Source organism: Sphaerodactylus townsendi, linkage group LG04 (assembly GCF_021028975.2).
Source record: "Sphaerodactylus townsendi isolate TG3544 linkage group LG04, MPM_Stown_v2.3, whole genome shotgun sequence".
In the NCBI taxonomy this organism is placed as follows: Eukaryota; Metazoa; Chordata; class Lepidosauria; order Squamata; family Sphaerodactylidae; genus Sphaerodactylus; species Sphaerodactylus townsendi.
The window spans coordinates 144,486,266-144,504,157 of record NC_059428.1 but is presented as its reverse complement, the minus strand read 5'-3'; the positions used below and the strand labels follow the sequence as shown (position 1 = coordinate 144,504,157).

The 17,892-nt window shown below is 56.0% G+C and overlaps 1 protein-coding gene across 1 annotated transcript in view; it reads left to right on the top strand.

Annotated features, from left to right (window-relative positions):
* Positions 1-412: 412 nt before the first annotated feature.
* Positions 413-17,892, top strand: part of LOC125431379 (syntaxin-binding protein 4-like) — a 29,620-nt gene continuing 12,140 nt past the window's right edge. The window contains exons 1-11 of the mRNA XM_048494140.1: positions 413-470; positions 1,073-1,135; positions 1,421-1,494; positions 2,438-2,539; positions 3,841-3,910; positions 5,647-5,721; positions 12,114-12,267; positions 12,845-12,917; positions 14,743-14,840; positions 15,318-15,414; positions 17,411-17,538. Of these exons, the coding sequence (XP_048350097.1) occupies positions 424-470; positions 1,073-1,135; positions 1,421-1,494; positions 2,438-2,539; positions 3,841-3,910; positions 5,647-5,721; positions 12,114-12,267; positions 12,845-12,917; positions 14,743-14,840; positions 15,318-15,414; positions 17,411-17,538 (981 nt within the window). The 5' untranslated portion in view covers positions 413-423. The remainder of the gene's footprint in view (positions 471-1,072; positions 1,136-1,420; positions 1,495-2,437; positions 2,540-3,840; positions 3,911-5,646; positions 5,722-12,113; positions 12,268-12,844; positions 12,918-14,742; positions 14,841-15,317; positions 15,415-17,410; positions 17,539-17,892) is intronic.

Below are 17,892 nucleotides of genomic sequence, written 5' to 3'. Positions count from 1 at the left end.
TGTAAGAGAGGGGGGTGGATGGAAGTAGTAACCTTCAGTGAGCGCTTTCCTTTCTTCGATGCCACTTCTGAAACACGGGCTGACTCAATGGACAATAAAAACAAATCAGAATAATTTACTTGGCAGCTTTAATTGTCAGTGGTGATGGTTAGAGGGAAACGGGAGGGTGAGGATTTGTTTTGAGCATAATTGAATAGATTTGCCCCCTGTTTTCGGGGTGTGTGTGTGCGCCTGTACACAATAGGCTAACCCTGCCTCCATTCACCAGCTTTAATCTCCACGGTTTCCTGACCTATGGTGATGCTGGGGTGGAATTAATGTGTGCCCCCGGGTCACATGACTTTTGTCCCTTTCTATTCGATCTTGGCCAAAGCATTTATGGGTCACAGGTTAGACTGCAGCTGGACGTCTCCAGGGTGCCAGATGCCGGCCTCTTCGATTCTTTGCAAAGATGTGGTCATCCTTAGCAGGTAATTGGCTCAGAGCAGCAGGCTTAAACAGAGCTTTGGAGGCATTGGATGCAGCGTCGGGTTTGATACATAGAAGGGAGAGATGCGTGCCCCGGCTCTCAAGGCCTAGGGTAATGCTGCTCACCACTCTGGGGTCAGGAAGGAATTTTCTTCCAGGAATCTTGGGGGGTGCTTTCCTGTGGGGATAGAGCAGGGGTCCCTGGAGGAGTGGGCGTTGGAGGTCGCTCTGGGGCTGCTTCCGCACATGCAGGATAATGCACTTTCAATCCACTTTCAATGCACTTTGCAGCTGTGTGGAATAGCAAAATCCACTTGCAAACGCTTGTGAAAGTGGATTGAAAGTGCATTATTCTGCGTGTGCGGAAGGGGCCTGAAATTCTTGCATTGTGTGGGGGACAGGACTGGATGAGCCTTGGTCTTCCGTCCAGCTCTCCATTTTTTGTGTTTCTGTCAGTCAGGTTCGTAAGAAATACCGTGGCCCCTCAAGTTTTCTGGTCCCGAGCCATAGAGGGCTTTCAAAATCAACCCCAGCACCTTGGGAGACAGTGTACCCCACAGTTAATCTACTAGCTCTTCCCTTCTTATCCCTTCTTCCTTTTAAGGAGCTGGAGGAAGCAAGCACAGTTCTCTCCTCTTTCGTTCTATCCTCGTGACAAGTCTGCGAGGTAGGCTGGGCCAAGAACAAAGTCTCTGGCCCATCATTCATGTTCCCAAATGCGGGCCCTTTCCTCAAGGATTTTGCCGTAGATTTTCACCTTTTTTCTTTCCTCTCTTTAGATCGCTTAATGTTTTCGCTATATCCAGTCCGGTTTCTGGCGCTCCAAGCATAGAACTCCATTGTCCTGTATAGACCCTAGAAGGGCCACTGGGCTGCACTGGAAGAGCCCTTCCTGTCGGGATGCCTGCTTGAATTCGTGACAAGCCTTCTCTCTACCGGGTCTCTTTTTCAGGACTCTGATGGGACCGTACGGCATGGATCGGACAGTGCAGTGTGTTGACTTCTATGACTGTGCCAACGGACTGGGTGAGTGTGCTGTTGCTGAGGATGCTGGGAGAGGTAGCGGGAAGAGGGGGGCAGAGAAATTCCAGGCACTGCAGTTTTTGTTTTGTTTTGGAGAAATCTGTTGTCAGCAGGTTTAAAACAACTCCCCCGGTTGCAGGTTAATTTTGCCATGGCCTTATGCTACTCAGGAATAAACAGTGCCATGGCCTTATGCTACTCAGGAATAAACAGTGGTCCAGCTCCAGAAATGCCAGGAATCGAACCTAGGACCTTTTGTATGCAAAGCAGAGGCCCCTTCTGCACATGCAGAATAATGCACTTTCAATCCACTTTCGATGCACTTTGCAGCTGGATTTTACTGTGCGAAATAGCAAAACCCAGTTGTAAACAATTGTGAAAGTGGATTGAAAGTGCATTATGCTGCATGTGCGGAAGGGGCAAAAGAGCCTCTCCCCTCCCAGTCCACATCTAGTTCCAGGGTCCTCAGCTTTTGTGAGCCAGAGGCACCGTTGGGATTCTGACAGGGTGCTGGGTGCAGTTGCTAAATCGCTGCCTGTCAAACCAGTGGCCCACTTTCTCAAATGCCGGGACAGTTGTCCTGACCCTATAGTATCCTATCATGGCTACTTTTTCCAAATAAGTTTTCCAAATAATCCAGATTCCACAGAAAGATGTGGTAGTTTTCTGATTCCTAGCAATCTGTAGTCCTGCAGGAGAGGTAAGATGGGCAATAACACTTGACTCTACGTGGTTCCATTCCATGGTGTCTAAACTTAGAAGAGAAGAAGAAGAGTTTGGGGTATAAACCCAGTAAATCGTCCTACAAACTTCTCAAATCGGCCTACAAACTTCTTCCCTTCCTCTCCCCGCAACGGACACCTTGGGAGGCAGGTGGGGCTGAGAGAGTTCTGAGAGAACTGTGAGTAGCCCGAGGTCTTTGTCATGGAGTGATGTGTCTTCGCAGGCATCAAGGTAATCGGTGGCATCCGAGAGTCTCCCGCTGCGGGAGAAGAATACGGGGTTTATGTCAAGAGAATCCTCCCGGGGGGCATCGCTTACGCTGACGGTGAGTGGTGTGTTTATCCTTTCGTTTATTATTACACTGATTTTATAAATACATATTTATTACTGGGAATTTTTCTTCCAGTGTCTGGCAAAGACAGTTTGAGCAGTTGATATTGCATATACAACCAGTTATTGAAGAGATTATGGGATGCAGGCAACCGTCACTCGCCAGTGCAGTTAATTGTGCATCCATCCCACTTATTCTGTTTTTCTCTCTTGTTCCCTGTTCTGATAACACCTAGGCCTCTTTCACACATGCAGAATAATGCACTTTTAATCCACTTTGCAGCTGGATTTTACTTACTGGATTTTACATCACTTTGCAGCTGGATTTTGCTATGCAGATTAGTAAAATCCACTTGCAAACAATTGTGAAAGTGATTGTGTGGGTTTTCCGGGCTGTGTGGCTGGGGTCTGGTGGATCTTGTTCCTAATATTTCGCCTGCATCTGTGGCTGGCATCTTCAGAGGTGTATCACAGAGGAAAGTCTGTTTCACACTGTGTTCAGTGAGAAGGGAATGTTTTAGTGGGGTATAAATTGTCATGTCCCTGGGTGGGAAACCAATCTGTAGTGTTTGGGTGGAGTTTGTAAGCATCTTTCGCTCCTTCCGCACATGCAAAGGTGTGGTTGATAGTATTGAATTGTAGGTGGGGGTTTTCAGTCCAAGGAATTATTCACATTTTCTTTCCCTGCAGCAGCAGCAGTATGGGTGAATGCAAATCCTGTGTTTGGGAGTCCACTGTCCATGAATTTAGCATGCCCTGGCCTTTGCTTCTTGTGTTTTTAAGTACTGGCAGCCAAGCTTTGTGAAAGTGAATGGAAAGTGCATTATTCTGCATGTGCGGAAGGGGCCCTTGATAGACGGGCTATGTCCAGATGGGGGAAGATGTATAGAGTAGGCTTGGGTGTTATTGTTTGTTGCTCACCATCTGAGGAATCTTCAGTTTAGGTTTTAGCGTTGTTATTTGTTTTATGGTAAAGTTTTACTTAACTATCTAATGTTTTAATGTGTTTGTAAGCCACTCTGAACCCGGTTGTGGTTGGGGAATGGGTGGGATATACCTTTAATAAAATAATAATAAAAATAGTAATAAAAAACAGAGATTGAAAGTAACAGTTTTGGTGCGTGAGTGATCATGTAGCCTCTGATAACTGAAATGCTACTATTACCCACTAGCAAACACTCCCATCACATATGAAAAGGGTAGCATTATCTTTACCGCCAAACCAGCTCTCCTTTGTTGTGTTATAATTTTTTGGGAGTGTCTATTTGGTGGTTTTTTCCCCCTGCTCATTTTCAGGCCGCCTTCAGCCCGGAGACCAGATCTTAGAAGTGAACGGAGACAGTCTGATCGGAGTAACAAGTGAGAGGTATGGAGGGTATCGCTGTTGGGGCTCCAAATTTATATCACTGTTATCTGATCCTCGGGCTCTGTTGTGTGAGCCCGTTGTGTGGAAGCTCTTTACTGGCATCGTTATTGTGAAATCAGTGGAGGGTTTTTCTCCCCGCTGAAACCTGTAGAGTATCCCCACCAGGGGCGAATCTAGGCAAACTGGAGCCCGGGGACAAAATCTGAGTTTGGTGCTCCCCCACCCCCACCCCAGGTATGGACGACCACCCTCCCCCACAACGACCAAACAATGATTTTTTGCACCAGCTCACAAAACACCTCCCACCACCAGCAAAACATACATGGCTTTCTCTCCACCAACTCTCTTTCCTAATTGTGTCCTCACACCAACCCTATGAGGTAGGTTGTTAGCCTCAGAAAGAGCTCCAAGCCAGTGCAAGTGGGAATTAACTTTTAAGCATGTAAATCTCTCACAAGTCACCCCCAAGGTTTACCAAGCAAACATCAGCATCATCTCTCACAAATCACCTCCCACTCCCCAGCAAAACATACATTGCTCCCTCCCCACCACTTTCTCTTCCTAATTGTGTCCCTCACACCAACCCTGTGAGGTGTGGCTGCTAGCTCCGAGCAACAGCTCCAAGCCAGTGCAAGTGGGAATTAACTTTTAAGCATGTAAATCTCTCACAAGTCACCCCCCATCTGAAGGGCTGACAAAGCAAACGCCAAAGCATCATCTTCTTCAGTTCTGCTGCGTTGCTTCTGGGCTCCCTGTTCAGCTTGCCTCTTTCCTGTGCTTGCCAGTGCCCGGCTGCCCGGGAGAAGGCTTCTGAGTAACGCTACGACTTAATTGGCGGCAAATAAGGTGGCATGCTGGGTTAGAGGGAGGGGAGGCGGAGCTCCCCAGTCCTGCTCCTGGGAGCCCAGTGAGATTTCTCCCCCGTCCCCTGGACACTCCAGGCCACTGTACAGAGTGGGCGGGGCTACGACAGGCACTGGGAGCAGTCGGCTGCTTCAGTGCCTGCTTGCTAGGGCTTGCTCAATCCCTTGCTGTGTAGGAGGATGTTTTGGCGCCCCCCACGTGACCTCAATCGATGCGCCCGGGGACAAGGGGTATTCCATGTCCCTAGGCAGGAACGCCAGTGATCCCCACACTTACACACAACTAATGTTATGTCTATTATTATTATTCCTATTAATTTGATTTAATATACCGCCCTATCCCCGAAGGGCTCAGGGCGGTGTACAGTATAAAACATCACATATAAAAATTGTTAATGATCCATATGACTCAGTTGCTTGAAGCCAGTCTTGGGCCCCTTCTGCAAATGCAGATTAACGCACTTACAATCCACTTTCAATGCACTTTGCAGCTGGATTTTACTGTGTGGGATAGCAAAACCCACTTGCCAATGATTGTGGAAGTGGATTGAAAGGGCATTATTCTGCATGTGCGGAAGGAGCTAAATATGCTTACAAACTCCTTTCCCTTCCTCTCCTCACAACAGCGGTGGGGCTGAGAGAGTTCAGAGAGAACCGTGACTAGTTCAAGGTCACCCAGCAGGAATGCAGGAGCTAGGAAACCAATCCAGTTAGCCAGATAAGAGTCCGCGACCGCTTACGTGGAGGAGTGGGGAATCGAACCCAGTTCTCCAGATCAGAGCTTGCTTTTTCTTAAACACGACACCACGCTGGTTGTCACCTCATCCTGTGCTGCACCTTATTTTCCATTCTCTTTCCTGGTTTCTCCTCCAGAGCTGTGGACATTCTCAGAACTGCCTCTGCTACCAGCCATATGCGCCTTCTCATTGCACGAGATGATGACGCCCGGTAAGGACTTGCATTGTTCTGGTTGAGGAAGGGGTGAATATGCTGAGAGAATAAGGAAGAACCCTGCTGGATCAGACCAGAGTCCATTTAGTCCAGCACTTTGCTACTCGCAGTGGCCCACCAGATGCCTTTGGGAGCTCACAGGCAGGAGGTGAAAGCAATGGCCTTCTGCTGCTGCTGCTGCTGCTGCTGCTGCTGCTGCTGCTGCTGCTGCTGCTGCTCCCGAGCACCTGCACTGCTAAGGCACTTGCAATCTCAGATCAAGGAGGATCAATATTGGTAGCCATAGATCAGTGGTGGTGAACCTTTGGCACTCCAGATGTTATGGACTACAATTCCCATCAGCCCCTGCCAATTGGCCATGCTGGCAGAGGCTGATGGGAATTGTAGTCCATAACACTTGGAGTGCCAAAGGTTCGCCACCATGGCCATAGATAGACTTCTCCATAAATCTGTCCAAGCCACCTTGAAAGCTATCCAGGTTAGTGGCCATCACCGCCTCCTGTGGCAGCATATTCCAAACACTTGCCATGAAGAGAACTCATTTACAGCAAATGCTTTCTACCGAAGGGCCAGCTCTGCTTTTAATCTTTCGGTTCCACTCCAAACTCTCAAAATATGAGGGGAAATAGTTGCACAGAGCTTCTATCATCAGAGGCAGTTTACCACTGATTCCAGGCACAGACTGTAGCTTTCATGCTGTGCTTGAGAATTTCCTGCAGGCATTTGGCTGGCCACCAGTGAAAACAGATTGCTGGGTTAAATAGACACCCAAGTGTTATGGTTGCCAATCTCCAGGTAGGGCCTGGGTATAATGCCAGGAAGTTATTTTTTTCCAGGAGAAGTGGAATAAATGTTTTATAAATAAGTGATTTATGTAGTCCAGAGATCTCCAGCTTCCAGCCCTCCATGTGGGCCCAAATTTGCCGACTGACTACCTTGGAGAACTCAGTTTGATCTGGCAGGATTTCTCTTTGCCTGGAGCAATACCCAAATCTCAACTAATAAAAAAGCCACCGTAGGGAGGACAGTCATCTTAGGATAGTGGTGGCGAACCTATGGCACGGGTGCCAGAGGTGGCACTCAGAGCCCTCTCTGTGGGCACGCACAAACAAGAGTGCCCCCCCCCACATCTAGGCTGGCTTGGGCCACTAGGGTCGATTATTAGCATTAAACCTAAGACCTAGTTTTGGGGAAGCAGTGCAGGTAACCCTGTTAAGTGCTGTTAAACCCCACAGATTTTCATGTGAAGAACTAAAGTGCGATCCTTTACCTGGGAGTAAGCTCAGTTGCTGGCAATGGGGCTTGCTTCTGAGTAAACCCTCCTAGGGTCGTGATTCACCCGTTGGGAGAGTCGCACGGTTTCTTCAAAGCAAAGCCACCGACAACCATCAAGCTTGCTCCTGAGAAACGCATGCCTCTGATCCAACCGTGTTTTTTTTAAACTAAAACCTTCAGGTTAAATAGCCATGTTGGCACTTTGCAATAAATAAGTGGGTTTTGGGTGGCAGTTTGGGCACTCCGTCTCGAAAAGGTTCACCACCACTGTCTTAGGAGGTAATGGTGGTCCATCGGGCAAGCTTCTGAAAGTCGGTCTTGTGGAATTTCCTTCCCTTTGCACTTTGCCAGGCCGTGTATCACGACTGGGGGCTGGGGCTCCTTCCCCCCATGCAGAATAATCCACTTTCAAGCCACTTTCAATGCACATTGCAGCTGGATTTGACTGTGCGGAATAGCAAAGTCCACTTGCAAACAATTGTGAAACTGAATCGAAAGTGCATTATTCTGCATGGGTGGAAGGGGCCTGAGTTTCGAAGGCCTGTAAACATACTTCTGTTTCAATAAAGGGTCTGGAGCTTATGTTACTGGCTGTCTTTCATGGCTGGCCTTGGAGATTTCTATTTATGTGGCTCTCAGTGGCTGTGCGGTAGATTTTTTATTGCAAATTCTTATATATTCTTTCAACCCTATCTTGAGCCATCAGGGTGGCAAAGTTAGAAAGGCTTTAAACAATAAATAAAATCTGACCAGGTTTTTTTTTAAGGGAGAGCTTCTATTAAAAAAAACAAAAAAGCAACACATGTATTTTAATCTTGCTTTTCCTGGTGATCTCCCAAAACTGTCCCAATCGGTTCTCTGACCAACTGACCCAGGGATGACCCAACGTTGGGGCTTTCAGACCATTCACAGGACCTTGTGGGTCTGAGAGCCAAAGAATTTATTATGTGGGATTTGATCTCCCTGACTTAAGTGACTGCAGAGGATTTCTGAATTCAGTCGGAGTGGGCTTCAATCTGAACTCAGTCAAACAGTGCTAGTTTCCTCTTCCAGTGCCTTTTGCTAAAATCTAAATCGCCCAGTTCCACAGGGGGAGAGAGAGGGTGTTGCAGATATTCCATTTTGATAGCTGCGTGCTGCGCCACGCCAGGGTTTCCTGGGCTTGTTGAGCTGAACAGAATTGGTGATTCCATTTTTGCACATGTAACACGGGGACACGTAACCTCTGGTTCCTCATAGTTGCAAAAGTGGATTACATTTTTTTAAAACGATCAATCTTCTGCAGAGTTGCCCCAATTTAAGTCTGTCGATTTCAACAGGCTTAGACTAGAATAACTCCACGTAAGATGGCAGTGTTAGTCTCCTCGGGAATTTCTTTTTGAGGAGGAAGAAGAAGAAGAAGAAGAAGAAGAAGAAGAAGAAGAGGAGGAGGAGGAGGAGGATCCCCCCACCCCCCCCCCCCCCCACCCCCCCCCCCCCCCACCCCCCCCCCCCCCCACCCCCCCCCCCCCCCACCCCCCCCCCCCCCCACCCCCCCCCCCCCCCACCCCCCCCCCCCCCCACCCCCCCCCCCCCCCACCCCCCCCCCCCCCCACCCCCCCCCCCCCCCACCCCCCCCCCCCCCCACCCCCCCCCCCCCCCACCCCCCCCCCCCCCCACCCCCCCCCCCCCCCACCCCCCCCCCCCCCCACCCCCCCCCCCCCCCACCCCCCCCCCCCCCCACCCCCCCCCCCCCCCACCCCCCCCCCCCCCCACCCCCCCCCCCCCCCACCCCCCCCCCCCCCCACCCCCCCCCCCCCCCACCCCCCCCCCCCCCCACCCCCCCCCCCCCCCACCCCCCCCCCCCCCCACCCCCCCCCCCCCCCACCCCCCCCCCCCCCCACCCCCCCCCCCCCCCACCCCCCCCCCCCCCCACCCCCCCCCCCCCCCACCCCCCCCCCCCCCCACCCCCCCCCCCCCCCACCCCCCCCCCCCCCCACCCCCCCCCCCCCCCACCCCCCCCCCCCCCCACCCCCCCCCCCCCCCACCCCCCCCCCCCCCCACCCCCCCCCCCCCCCACCCCCCCCCCCCCCCACCCCCCCCCCCCCCCACCCCCCCCCCCCCCCACCCCCCCCCCCCCCCACCCCCCCCCCCCCCCACCCCCCCCCCCCCCCACCCCCCCCCCCCCCCACCCCCCCCCCCCCCCACCCCCCCCCCCCCCCACCCCCCCCCCCCCCCACCCCCCCCCCCCCCCACCCCCCCCCCCCCCCACCCCCCCCCCCCCCCACCCCCCCCCCCCCCCACCCCCCCCCCCCCCCACCCCCCCCCCCCCCCACCCCCCCCCCCCCCCACCCCCCCCCCCCCCCACCCCCCCCCCCCCCCACCCCCCCCCCCCCCCACCCCCCCCCCCCCCCACCCCCCCCCCCCCCCACCCCCCCCCCCCCCCACCCCCCCCCCCCCCCACCCCCCCCCCCCCCCACCCCCCCCCCCCCCCACCCCCCCCCCCCCCCACCCCCCCCCCCCCCCACCCCCCCCCCCCCCCACCCCCCCCCCCCCCCACCCCCCCCCCCCCCCACCCCCCCCCCCCCCCACCCCCCCCCCCCCCCACCCCCCCCCCCCCCCACCCCCCCCCCCCCCCACCCCCCCCCCCCCCCACCCCCCCCCCCCCCCACCCCCCCCCCCCCCCACCCCCCCCCCCCCCCACCCCCCCCCCCCCCCACCCCCCCCCCCCCCCACCCCCCCCCCCCCCCACCCCCCCCCCCCCCCACCCCCCCCCCCCCCCACCCCCCCCCCCCCCCACCCCCCCCCCCCCCCACCCCCCCCCCCCCCCACCCCCCCCCCCCCCCACCCCCCCCCCCCCCCACCCCCCCCCCCCCCCACCCCCCCCCCCCCCCACCCCCCCCCCCCCCCACCCCCCCCCCCCCCCACCCCCCCCCCCCCCCACCCCCCCCCCCCCCCACCCCCCCCCCCCCCCACCCCCCCCCCCCCCCACCCCCCCCCCCCCCCACCCCCCCCCCCCCCCACCCCCCCCCCCCCCCACCCCCCCCCCCCCCCACCCCCCCCCCCCCCCACCCCCCCCCCCCCCCACCCCCCCCCCCCCCCACCCCCCCCCCCCCCCACCCCCCCCCCCCCCCACCCCCCCCCCCCCCCACCCCCCCCCCCCCCCACCCCCCCCCCCCCCCACCCCCCCCCCCCCCCACCCCCCCCCCCCCCCACCCCCCCCCCCCCCCACCCCCCCCCCCCCCCACCCCCCCCCCCCCCCACCCCCCCCCCCCCCCACCCCCCCCCCCCCCCACCCCCCCCCCCCCCCACCCCCCCCCCCCCCCACCCCCCCCCCCCCCCACCCCCCCCCCCCCCCACCCCCCCCCCCCCCCACCCCCCCCCCCCCCCACCCCCCCCCCCCCCCACCCCCCCCCCCCCCCACCCCCCCCCCCCCCCACCCCCCCCCCCCCCCACCCCCCCCCCCCCCCACCCCCCCCCCCCCCCACCCCCCCCCCCCCCCACCCCCCCCCCCCCCCACCCCCCCCCCCCCCCACCCCCCCCCCCCCCCACCCCCCCCCCCCCCCACCCCCCCCCCCCCCCACCCCCCCCCCCCCCCACCCCCCCCCCCCCCCACCCCCCCCCCCCCCCACCCCCCCCCCCCCCCACCCCCCCCCCCCCCCACCCCCCCCCCCCCCCACCCCCCCCCCCCCCCACCCCCCCCCCCCCCCACCCCCCCCCCCCCCCACCCCCCCCCCCCCCCACCCCCCCCCCCCCCCACCCCCCCCCCCCCCCACCCCCCCCCCCCCCCACCCCCCCCCCCCCCCACCCCCCCCCCCCCCCACCCCCCCCCCCCCCCACCCCCCCCCCCCCCCACCCCCCCCCCCCCCCACCCCCCCCCCCCCCCACCCCCCCCCCCCCCCACCCCCCCCCCCCCCCACCCCCCCCCCCCCCCACCCCCCCCCCCCCCCACCCCCCCCCCCCCCCACCCCCCCCCCCCCCCACCCCCCCCCCCCCCCACCCCCCCCCCCCCCCACCCCCCCCCCCCCCCACCCCCCCCCCCCCCCACCCCCCCCCCCCCCCACCCCCCCCCCCCCCCACCCCCCCCCCCCCCCACCCCCCCCCCCCCCCACCCCCCCCCCCCCCCACCCCCCCCCCCCCCCACCCCCCCCCCCCCCCACCCCCCGCCCCCCCAAAACCCCCCCCCCCCCCCAACCCCCCCCCCCCCACACCCCCCCCCCCCCCCCACCCCCCCCCCCCCCCACCCCCCCGCCCCCCCCACCCCCCCCCCCCCCTACCCCCCACCCCCCCCTCCCCCCCCCCCCCCCACCCCCCCCCCCCCCCACTCCCCCCCCCCCCCACCCCCCCCCCCCCCAAGCCCCCCCCCCCCAAAACCCCCCCCCCCCACCCCCCCCCCCCCCCCCCCCCCCCCCCCCCCCCAACCCCCCCCCCCCCCCCCCCCCCCCCCCCCCCCCCACCCCCCCCCCCCCCCAACAATTGGCCATGCTGGCAGGGGCTGATGGGAATTGTAGTCAATAACATCTGGAGTGCCAAAGGTTCGCCACCATGGCCATATGGCTGCCAAGGCGTGGCCAGATATTTGTTTGCTCTTTCTGAACCAGAGCACAAACGTGCCACTACTTTGACCAGATGCAACGTTCTTCCTTCCGCTTTGAGGGGCGGAAGAGGCTCCAAAACACCCCTTAGCGAGTGTTTTTGCATCTGCCACTAAAAACTGCAGAAACTGTACATCAGGTTCTGCGTTATTGCCCCCTTCATAACCGGTCCAGAGCAAAGTTCCTCTCAACTTTATTTCTGGGCTTAGAGTGCTGGGCAGACCAGCAGAAGACAGTTTATCTATTAAACAATTAATCCAGCAAACTAGTGGCCCTCCAGATGTTATGGACTACAGTTCCCATCACCCCCTGCCAGGAGTAGTCCATAACATCTGGAGGGGCACGAGTTTGACACCTGTGCAAGAGCAAACAGCCAGGTTTTTATGGTCATAAACAAACGATCTTCATTTTGCTTTGGACATCGTCTTTTAATTGGGGGGGGGGGGTTGTATCTTGTTTTGGGTCTTTGTACTATGCCATTAAAGGTTATCTGTTATCTGTTATCTGCATCCTAAAACGTGTTGCTCTGTCGCTTTGAAGACATGACGGAAACAACGAAGTGGCCTTTATCCCTGGAAGAGGACGGTTGCATCCCGGACTTTTGCCTCACAACAGCATCCAGTGCTCACCCACCAAGGCCTTGGGGAACGGCCTGGGATCCTCCCGGTTGAAAGTCCACGTGAGGTCCCCTGAGGTAAGGCTGCCGTTCAAACTGAACTCATGAGCTATGAGCCGGGGACAATCTTTGCTTCTGGTGGGATCCCCACTGATAAAACCTTAGCTGTAATTTTTCCCGGATGGGGCATTTGGGGCAATTCCCAGTGTGGAAACAGTTCTGTTTCAGGTTGAACCGGGGAAAAGTTCCCTGTGTTGTGGCTGAGATGGGTGCCAATTGGCTAGTACCTGTGACATCACCAGCTGATTTTTCTCCCTTCCACATCCTTGGATCATGTTCTCAAAATGTAGTAAAGGGAAAAATATAAGCTTAATCACACATTTAAAGAGGCAGGTTCTTGGCCAAGAATGCAGGCCAGTTCTTTTAGATGTTCAGCATTCAGGTTGCTTGTGTGTATGAAGCTGAATTAATCTTGCTCTGTGATAGCTAGACTAAAAAAACTGGAAGGCCAGGGGGTTGGACTAGATGGCCCTTGTGGTATCTTCCGACTCTATGATTCTGTCTTCACACTATCATTGACACCAAACAAAGTTCCTGGTTATACTTTTGCCTTCTTCGAGTGCTGACGTTTCTCCCTCCATGTTCCCCTTTCTAGAGCAGACACGACAGTCCCTTCCCTGTGCCTTCCGCGTCGCCAGACATCTGCCCGCCGGAGCTCACCATTTCTGGTAACGGGATCCCTTTCCTCATTGGGGATTTTGGATATAGCAGCGCAGACTTTGGGGGAGTGACCCAGTCCAGGAGTGACATGTTTTGTGCTGGCTGGCCTTCTAACTCACCTGCGGAAATGATGATTCTGAGTTCATGGCCTATCACTCACCCCACCGCACAGCTAATCCAGGTTAATGCGGCGTGGGAAGGGAGCCGCTTTGCCCTTGAACTCTTTGCTGCAGTGCGATGGGCCCACTTCCGGGTCCTCTGGGCCAATCTTCAACCTGCTGTGCTTGGCAGGGGCTGCTGGATTTTAAGATTTACCTGGATTACTCTCGAGAGGGCGACATCTCTGGCCAGGCCTTCTCACCTGAGAGGTGCTGCCGGAAGCTAGCTTCCGGCTTGTGGCCGAATAGGGCCAAATGTGGCAGCCTGCTGGATACTGAGCAACTTCCCTCTGGCTTTTTTGCAAGCTTCTTTTCTGCTGCCTCAGAGACTAGGACACGGAGTGATGGATTCAAGGTGCAGGAGAAGAGATCCCACCTAAACATTAGGAAGAACTTTCAGGGCTGTTCGACAGTGGAATTCACTGCCTCAGAGAGTGGCGGAGTTTCCTTCTTTGGAGGTTTTCAAACAGAGGCTGGATGAACATATGTTGGGAGTGCCTTGATTGCGTGTTCCTGCATGGCAGGGGGTTGGACTGGATGGCCTTTGTGGTCTTTTCCAACTCTATGATTCCCATCTGGAAGTCTATCACTCCTTCTGTTGAATATCGCATGGCTGAATAGTCCTCCATTTTATTAAAAACTCCCCACAAGCAGAAATGCTAATACATGGAGGAAAATGGTTTGCATCTAGCCCCGACAGGAATATTTTTGTTTGGACAGACATTACATCATGCCACCCTACATTGTCCAAGGAGGTACTGCTGAGAGTGCTTCAGCCGGTTTCCTCCTTGAAAACCTGGCCTTGCATTTCACTATTTCTTTACCCATATTAGCTTTCCCAGTTGCTGTCTTGCGTTGCTTGGATTCCAATACTTTAATTCGAACCCGGCTTCCCAACCTGAGCCTGAACATGCTCAGGAAGGGTGGGATATAAATTTAATAAGCAAACAAGTAAATCTCCAGTCTTTAACTTGCTCATTGGCTGAAATCCAGTTGCTGACGTTTCACAGTTTTCATCAGAAATGCTTATCTGAATATCCCTCTGCAAATTTTAACTTGGTTTAAGGTTTTGGTTTTAACACTGCCTATCGGTCCTGTTGTGCTTTTCTGCCTGTTGCCTTGGCTTGGTTTGGAAGGGCTTGGTGGAGGGTGGCATAGACATGAAGTAAATAAGTAAACTTTTTAATCTGATGCTATTATGCTGCATTGTTTGTGACTTGCCTTGCGGAATGACTGTCTACTAGTTTCCATGCGAAACATGCATCTTGTTCGTGACTGTTCTTTCCCTCAGTTGATAAACTCCTTTCCCTTTCCCTTTCCCTTTCCCTTTCCCTTTCCCTCTCCCTTTCCCTTTCCCTTTCCCTTTCCCGTTCTCTCTCTCTCTCCTTCCTTCCTTCCTTCCTTCCTTCCTTCCTTCCTTCCTTCCTTCCTTCCTTCCTTCCTTCCTTCCTTCCTTCCTTCCTTCCTTCCTTCCTTCCTTCCTTCCTTCCTTCCTTCCTTCCTTCCTTCCTTCCTTCCTTCCTTCCTTCCTTCCTTCCTTCCTTCCTTCCTTCCTTCCTTCCTTCCTTCCTTCCTTCCTTCCTTCCTTCCTTCCTTCCTTCCTCCTCCTCCTCCTCCTCCTCCCTCCCTCCCTCCCTCCCTCCCTCCTTTCCAATGCTGATTTCTTGCCTCTCAGGTCCCACGTCACCTTCCAACCAGCGCACGTCTTTGGCCAGCAAACCCAAAGTGGTCCTGGATCCACATATCCGTCTGAAGGATGGGAAGCTCGAACTGGTTCGTTGGACATTTGCCCTGAGAACTAGGAGTACCATAGTGGTTTGGAGACGAGGAGAGCAGAGAGACCCGGGCCCCTTCCGCACATGCAGAATAATGCACTTTCAATCCACTGTCGCAATTGTTTGCAAGCGGGTTTTGCTATTCCGCACAGTAAAATCCAGCTGCAAAGTGCATTGAAAGTGGATTGAAAGCGCCTTATTCTGCATGTGCAGAAGGGGCCCTGGGTTAAAATCTCCACTCTGCGTGAAGCCCTTGGGAGTCCTTGGATGGCCCAGAGGGTGGGATGAGGATAAAATGGAGTTGCCAAATGCTCCTTGGAGGGAAGGCAGCATGAAAAGGTATCAGCAGAGGTTAAAAGGGACAAACAAACATCCCTAAACATTGGCACATCAACACTTTTTCTCCACCACTTCCTGTTTTTCCCCTTCCGCTTCTCCCTCCGTGAACGATCTGGCTTCCCTCTTTGCCCAAAAGATGCTACAATATTTGGGCCTCGATGTGAGCGAGGAGAAGAAGAGACAGTTACGGCAGAGCGTGACGACGGATTCACAGGGCACGGTGGCCTACGGAGGTGAGTCGAAGGGCTGCTGGGACGGCTCATGATTCGTGGCAGAAAGGGGCGTGGGAAGCCTCCTTGAATGGCCAACTGAGAGCAACAAGCAAGCGGACCAGAAACTGTGTCCCTCCATCTCTGTTTTCTGAATCCTGGGAGTTTGTCATTATGGGAATGACGTCCATTTACCTGTTTGCACAGGGACTGACCCGTTTGTTCGAAGTAGAGAGGACTTGTGTATAGGACTTGGGGGTCTGCTGTGGGGAGCAGCTCGGGATATTCCTTGCGTCTAAACCAGGGGTAGGGAACCTGCGGCTCTCCAGATGTTCAGGAACTGCAATTCCCATCAGCCTCTGTCAGCATGGCCAATTGGCCATGCTGGTAGGGGCTGATGGGAATTGTAGTTCCTGAACATCTGGAGAGCCGCAGGTTCCCTACCCCTGGTCTAAACGAAAGAAAGAACAGATGGACCTATCCAGCCGTTCCATTTTCCTCTGCAGCGACTTTCGAGTGGGGAATTGCTGCCCTCTCACGGCCGGCTCTGTCAATCATTCTCTTCAAGGCTTAAATTTTCATTCAAGTGCTGTGCAGCCGGCACGGAGAAGTCACTCCCTCTTGGTGTCCCTGTCCTGAGCCCCAGCCTGCCTACAGATAGCAGCAGCAGATGGTCCTTATCTACATGCCAGCTTCAAAGCTTTTGTATCTCTAGCCACTTGTTTAGAACACAAGAGGAAACTCAGCTGGGTCTCCCTCCGTGGCCGCCACTCATTGGCAGGGCTGAAGCAGAAGCTGTAGCTGGGGCAAAGCATGCGATTTGCGTTGGAAAGATCTCTGCTTCATTTCTTTATTTTTCCACCCCTGAGCTGAGAAAGACCTTGGCCTACCTTGACTTGGCAGGAGGCAACTTTTTAGGGTGCTGGCTATTTCCCTTGCCTAGCGTGCTGTAGTGGTTAAGAGCAGGTGCACCCTAATCTGGGGAGCTGGGTTTGATTCGCCGCTCTGCCACTTGAGCTGTAGAGGCTTATCTGGTGAACCAGATTAGCTTGTGCACTCCAACACATGCTAGCTGGGTGACCTTGGGCTAGTCACAGTTCTTTGGAGCTCTCTCAGCCTCACCCTCCTCACATGGTGTTTGTTGTTGGGGGGGGGGGAAGGGAAAGGAGATTGTGAGCCCCTTTGAGTCTCCTTACAGGAGAGAAAGGTGGGATATAAATTCAAATTCCTCCTCCTCCTCCTCCTCCTCCTCCTAGTTTGCCGGTAAGTCAGATTTGAGGAAGAAGGAATTCGGGTTGTCCCTATTAGGGCAGCAGATGGATCCTGTTCTCCAAAACCTCCTTTGGATCATCTCTGGCTTCCTCCCACCCGCTTATTTGTACACTCACTGGTTTAAAAAGACTGCTGGATTGGTACTGATTCGGATTAAGGAAGGAGCTTAAAAAAGGAGGGCTACCAGGCCTAGAAAGGTTGCAGAACTGGAGAGAAGGACACATTTGCCGGTTGGAAATGACAGTTTTGAAAACAGGCCCGTCACAGCAGCTGCATATAGATCTCACAAACTAACTGGGGTTTATTCGAGACAAAAAAACTAAGACAGGGGTTCCTTGTTCTGCTCCCTCCCTTCCTCCTCCCCTCACATACAGTTGGGAAATGGAAGACTTTTTGGTTCTGGGGGAAAAACAACAGCCCTCCAACAGCAAACTGTGGTTTGTTTGCCCACCTATAGAGTGGGACTCAAACCACAATTTCCACTCTGGTTCAGGATCCTGCTGTGGAGGTAAGAGAACAAAGGGAAGTGTGTTGTTGTTTTGCCTGGTTTAGGTGTTTGCAACGGACTGCGGTTTGCTCCCAAGCAGGAAGGGGCAAGCAACAGGATCTTCCTGGCTTGCTTGTCTCCCAAAGAAGCCATGGTTTGCTTGTGATGTCTGAATTGTGCTTTCCAAAGGAGCTGTTGCAATGGGGGAGCGCTGCCCCTTCTTTACTCGCTGTTGCTCCTCTTTCCTGTCATTTGCCACAGATTTCCTCCAAGCGCTCAGGGATCAGCTTCCGGAGGAGCTGGAGGAGGCCGGTCTGGATTCGAATTCTGCGCTGTTCACTCAGCACGAAGTGGCCACTCTTCTGGACACCTCAGCTTTCCATTCTGCGGTCAGTCCCCGAGTCTCTCGTTCCTTTTCCGCCTGCCTCCTAGATGCTGTGTTTGGGGTTTTTTTTACTTGATAATTCACTGCCCTTGAGAGGGAAAAATAAATATTCATTCTAATTGAGAAGGGTGTGTGTGGTCTGCTTGCATGTGTTTCATGCTCCAACTGTTGATATGGGTCAACAGGAAAGAAACAGACTGCCCAGAGTATGGAAAGCTGGGTTTTGGAACTCTTAAAGCCTGTGTAGTGTAGAGGTTAAGAGCAGTGGACTTCTATTTGGAGAACTGAGTTTGTTTCCCCACTCCTCCATGTGAAGCCTGCTGAGTGACCTTGGGCTAGTCACAGTTTCCTTTAAACT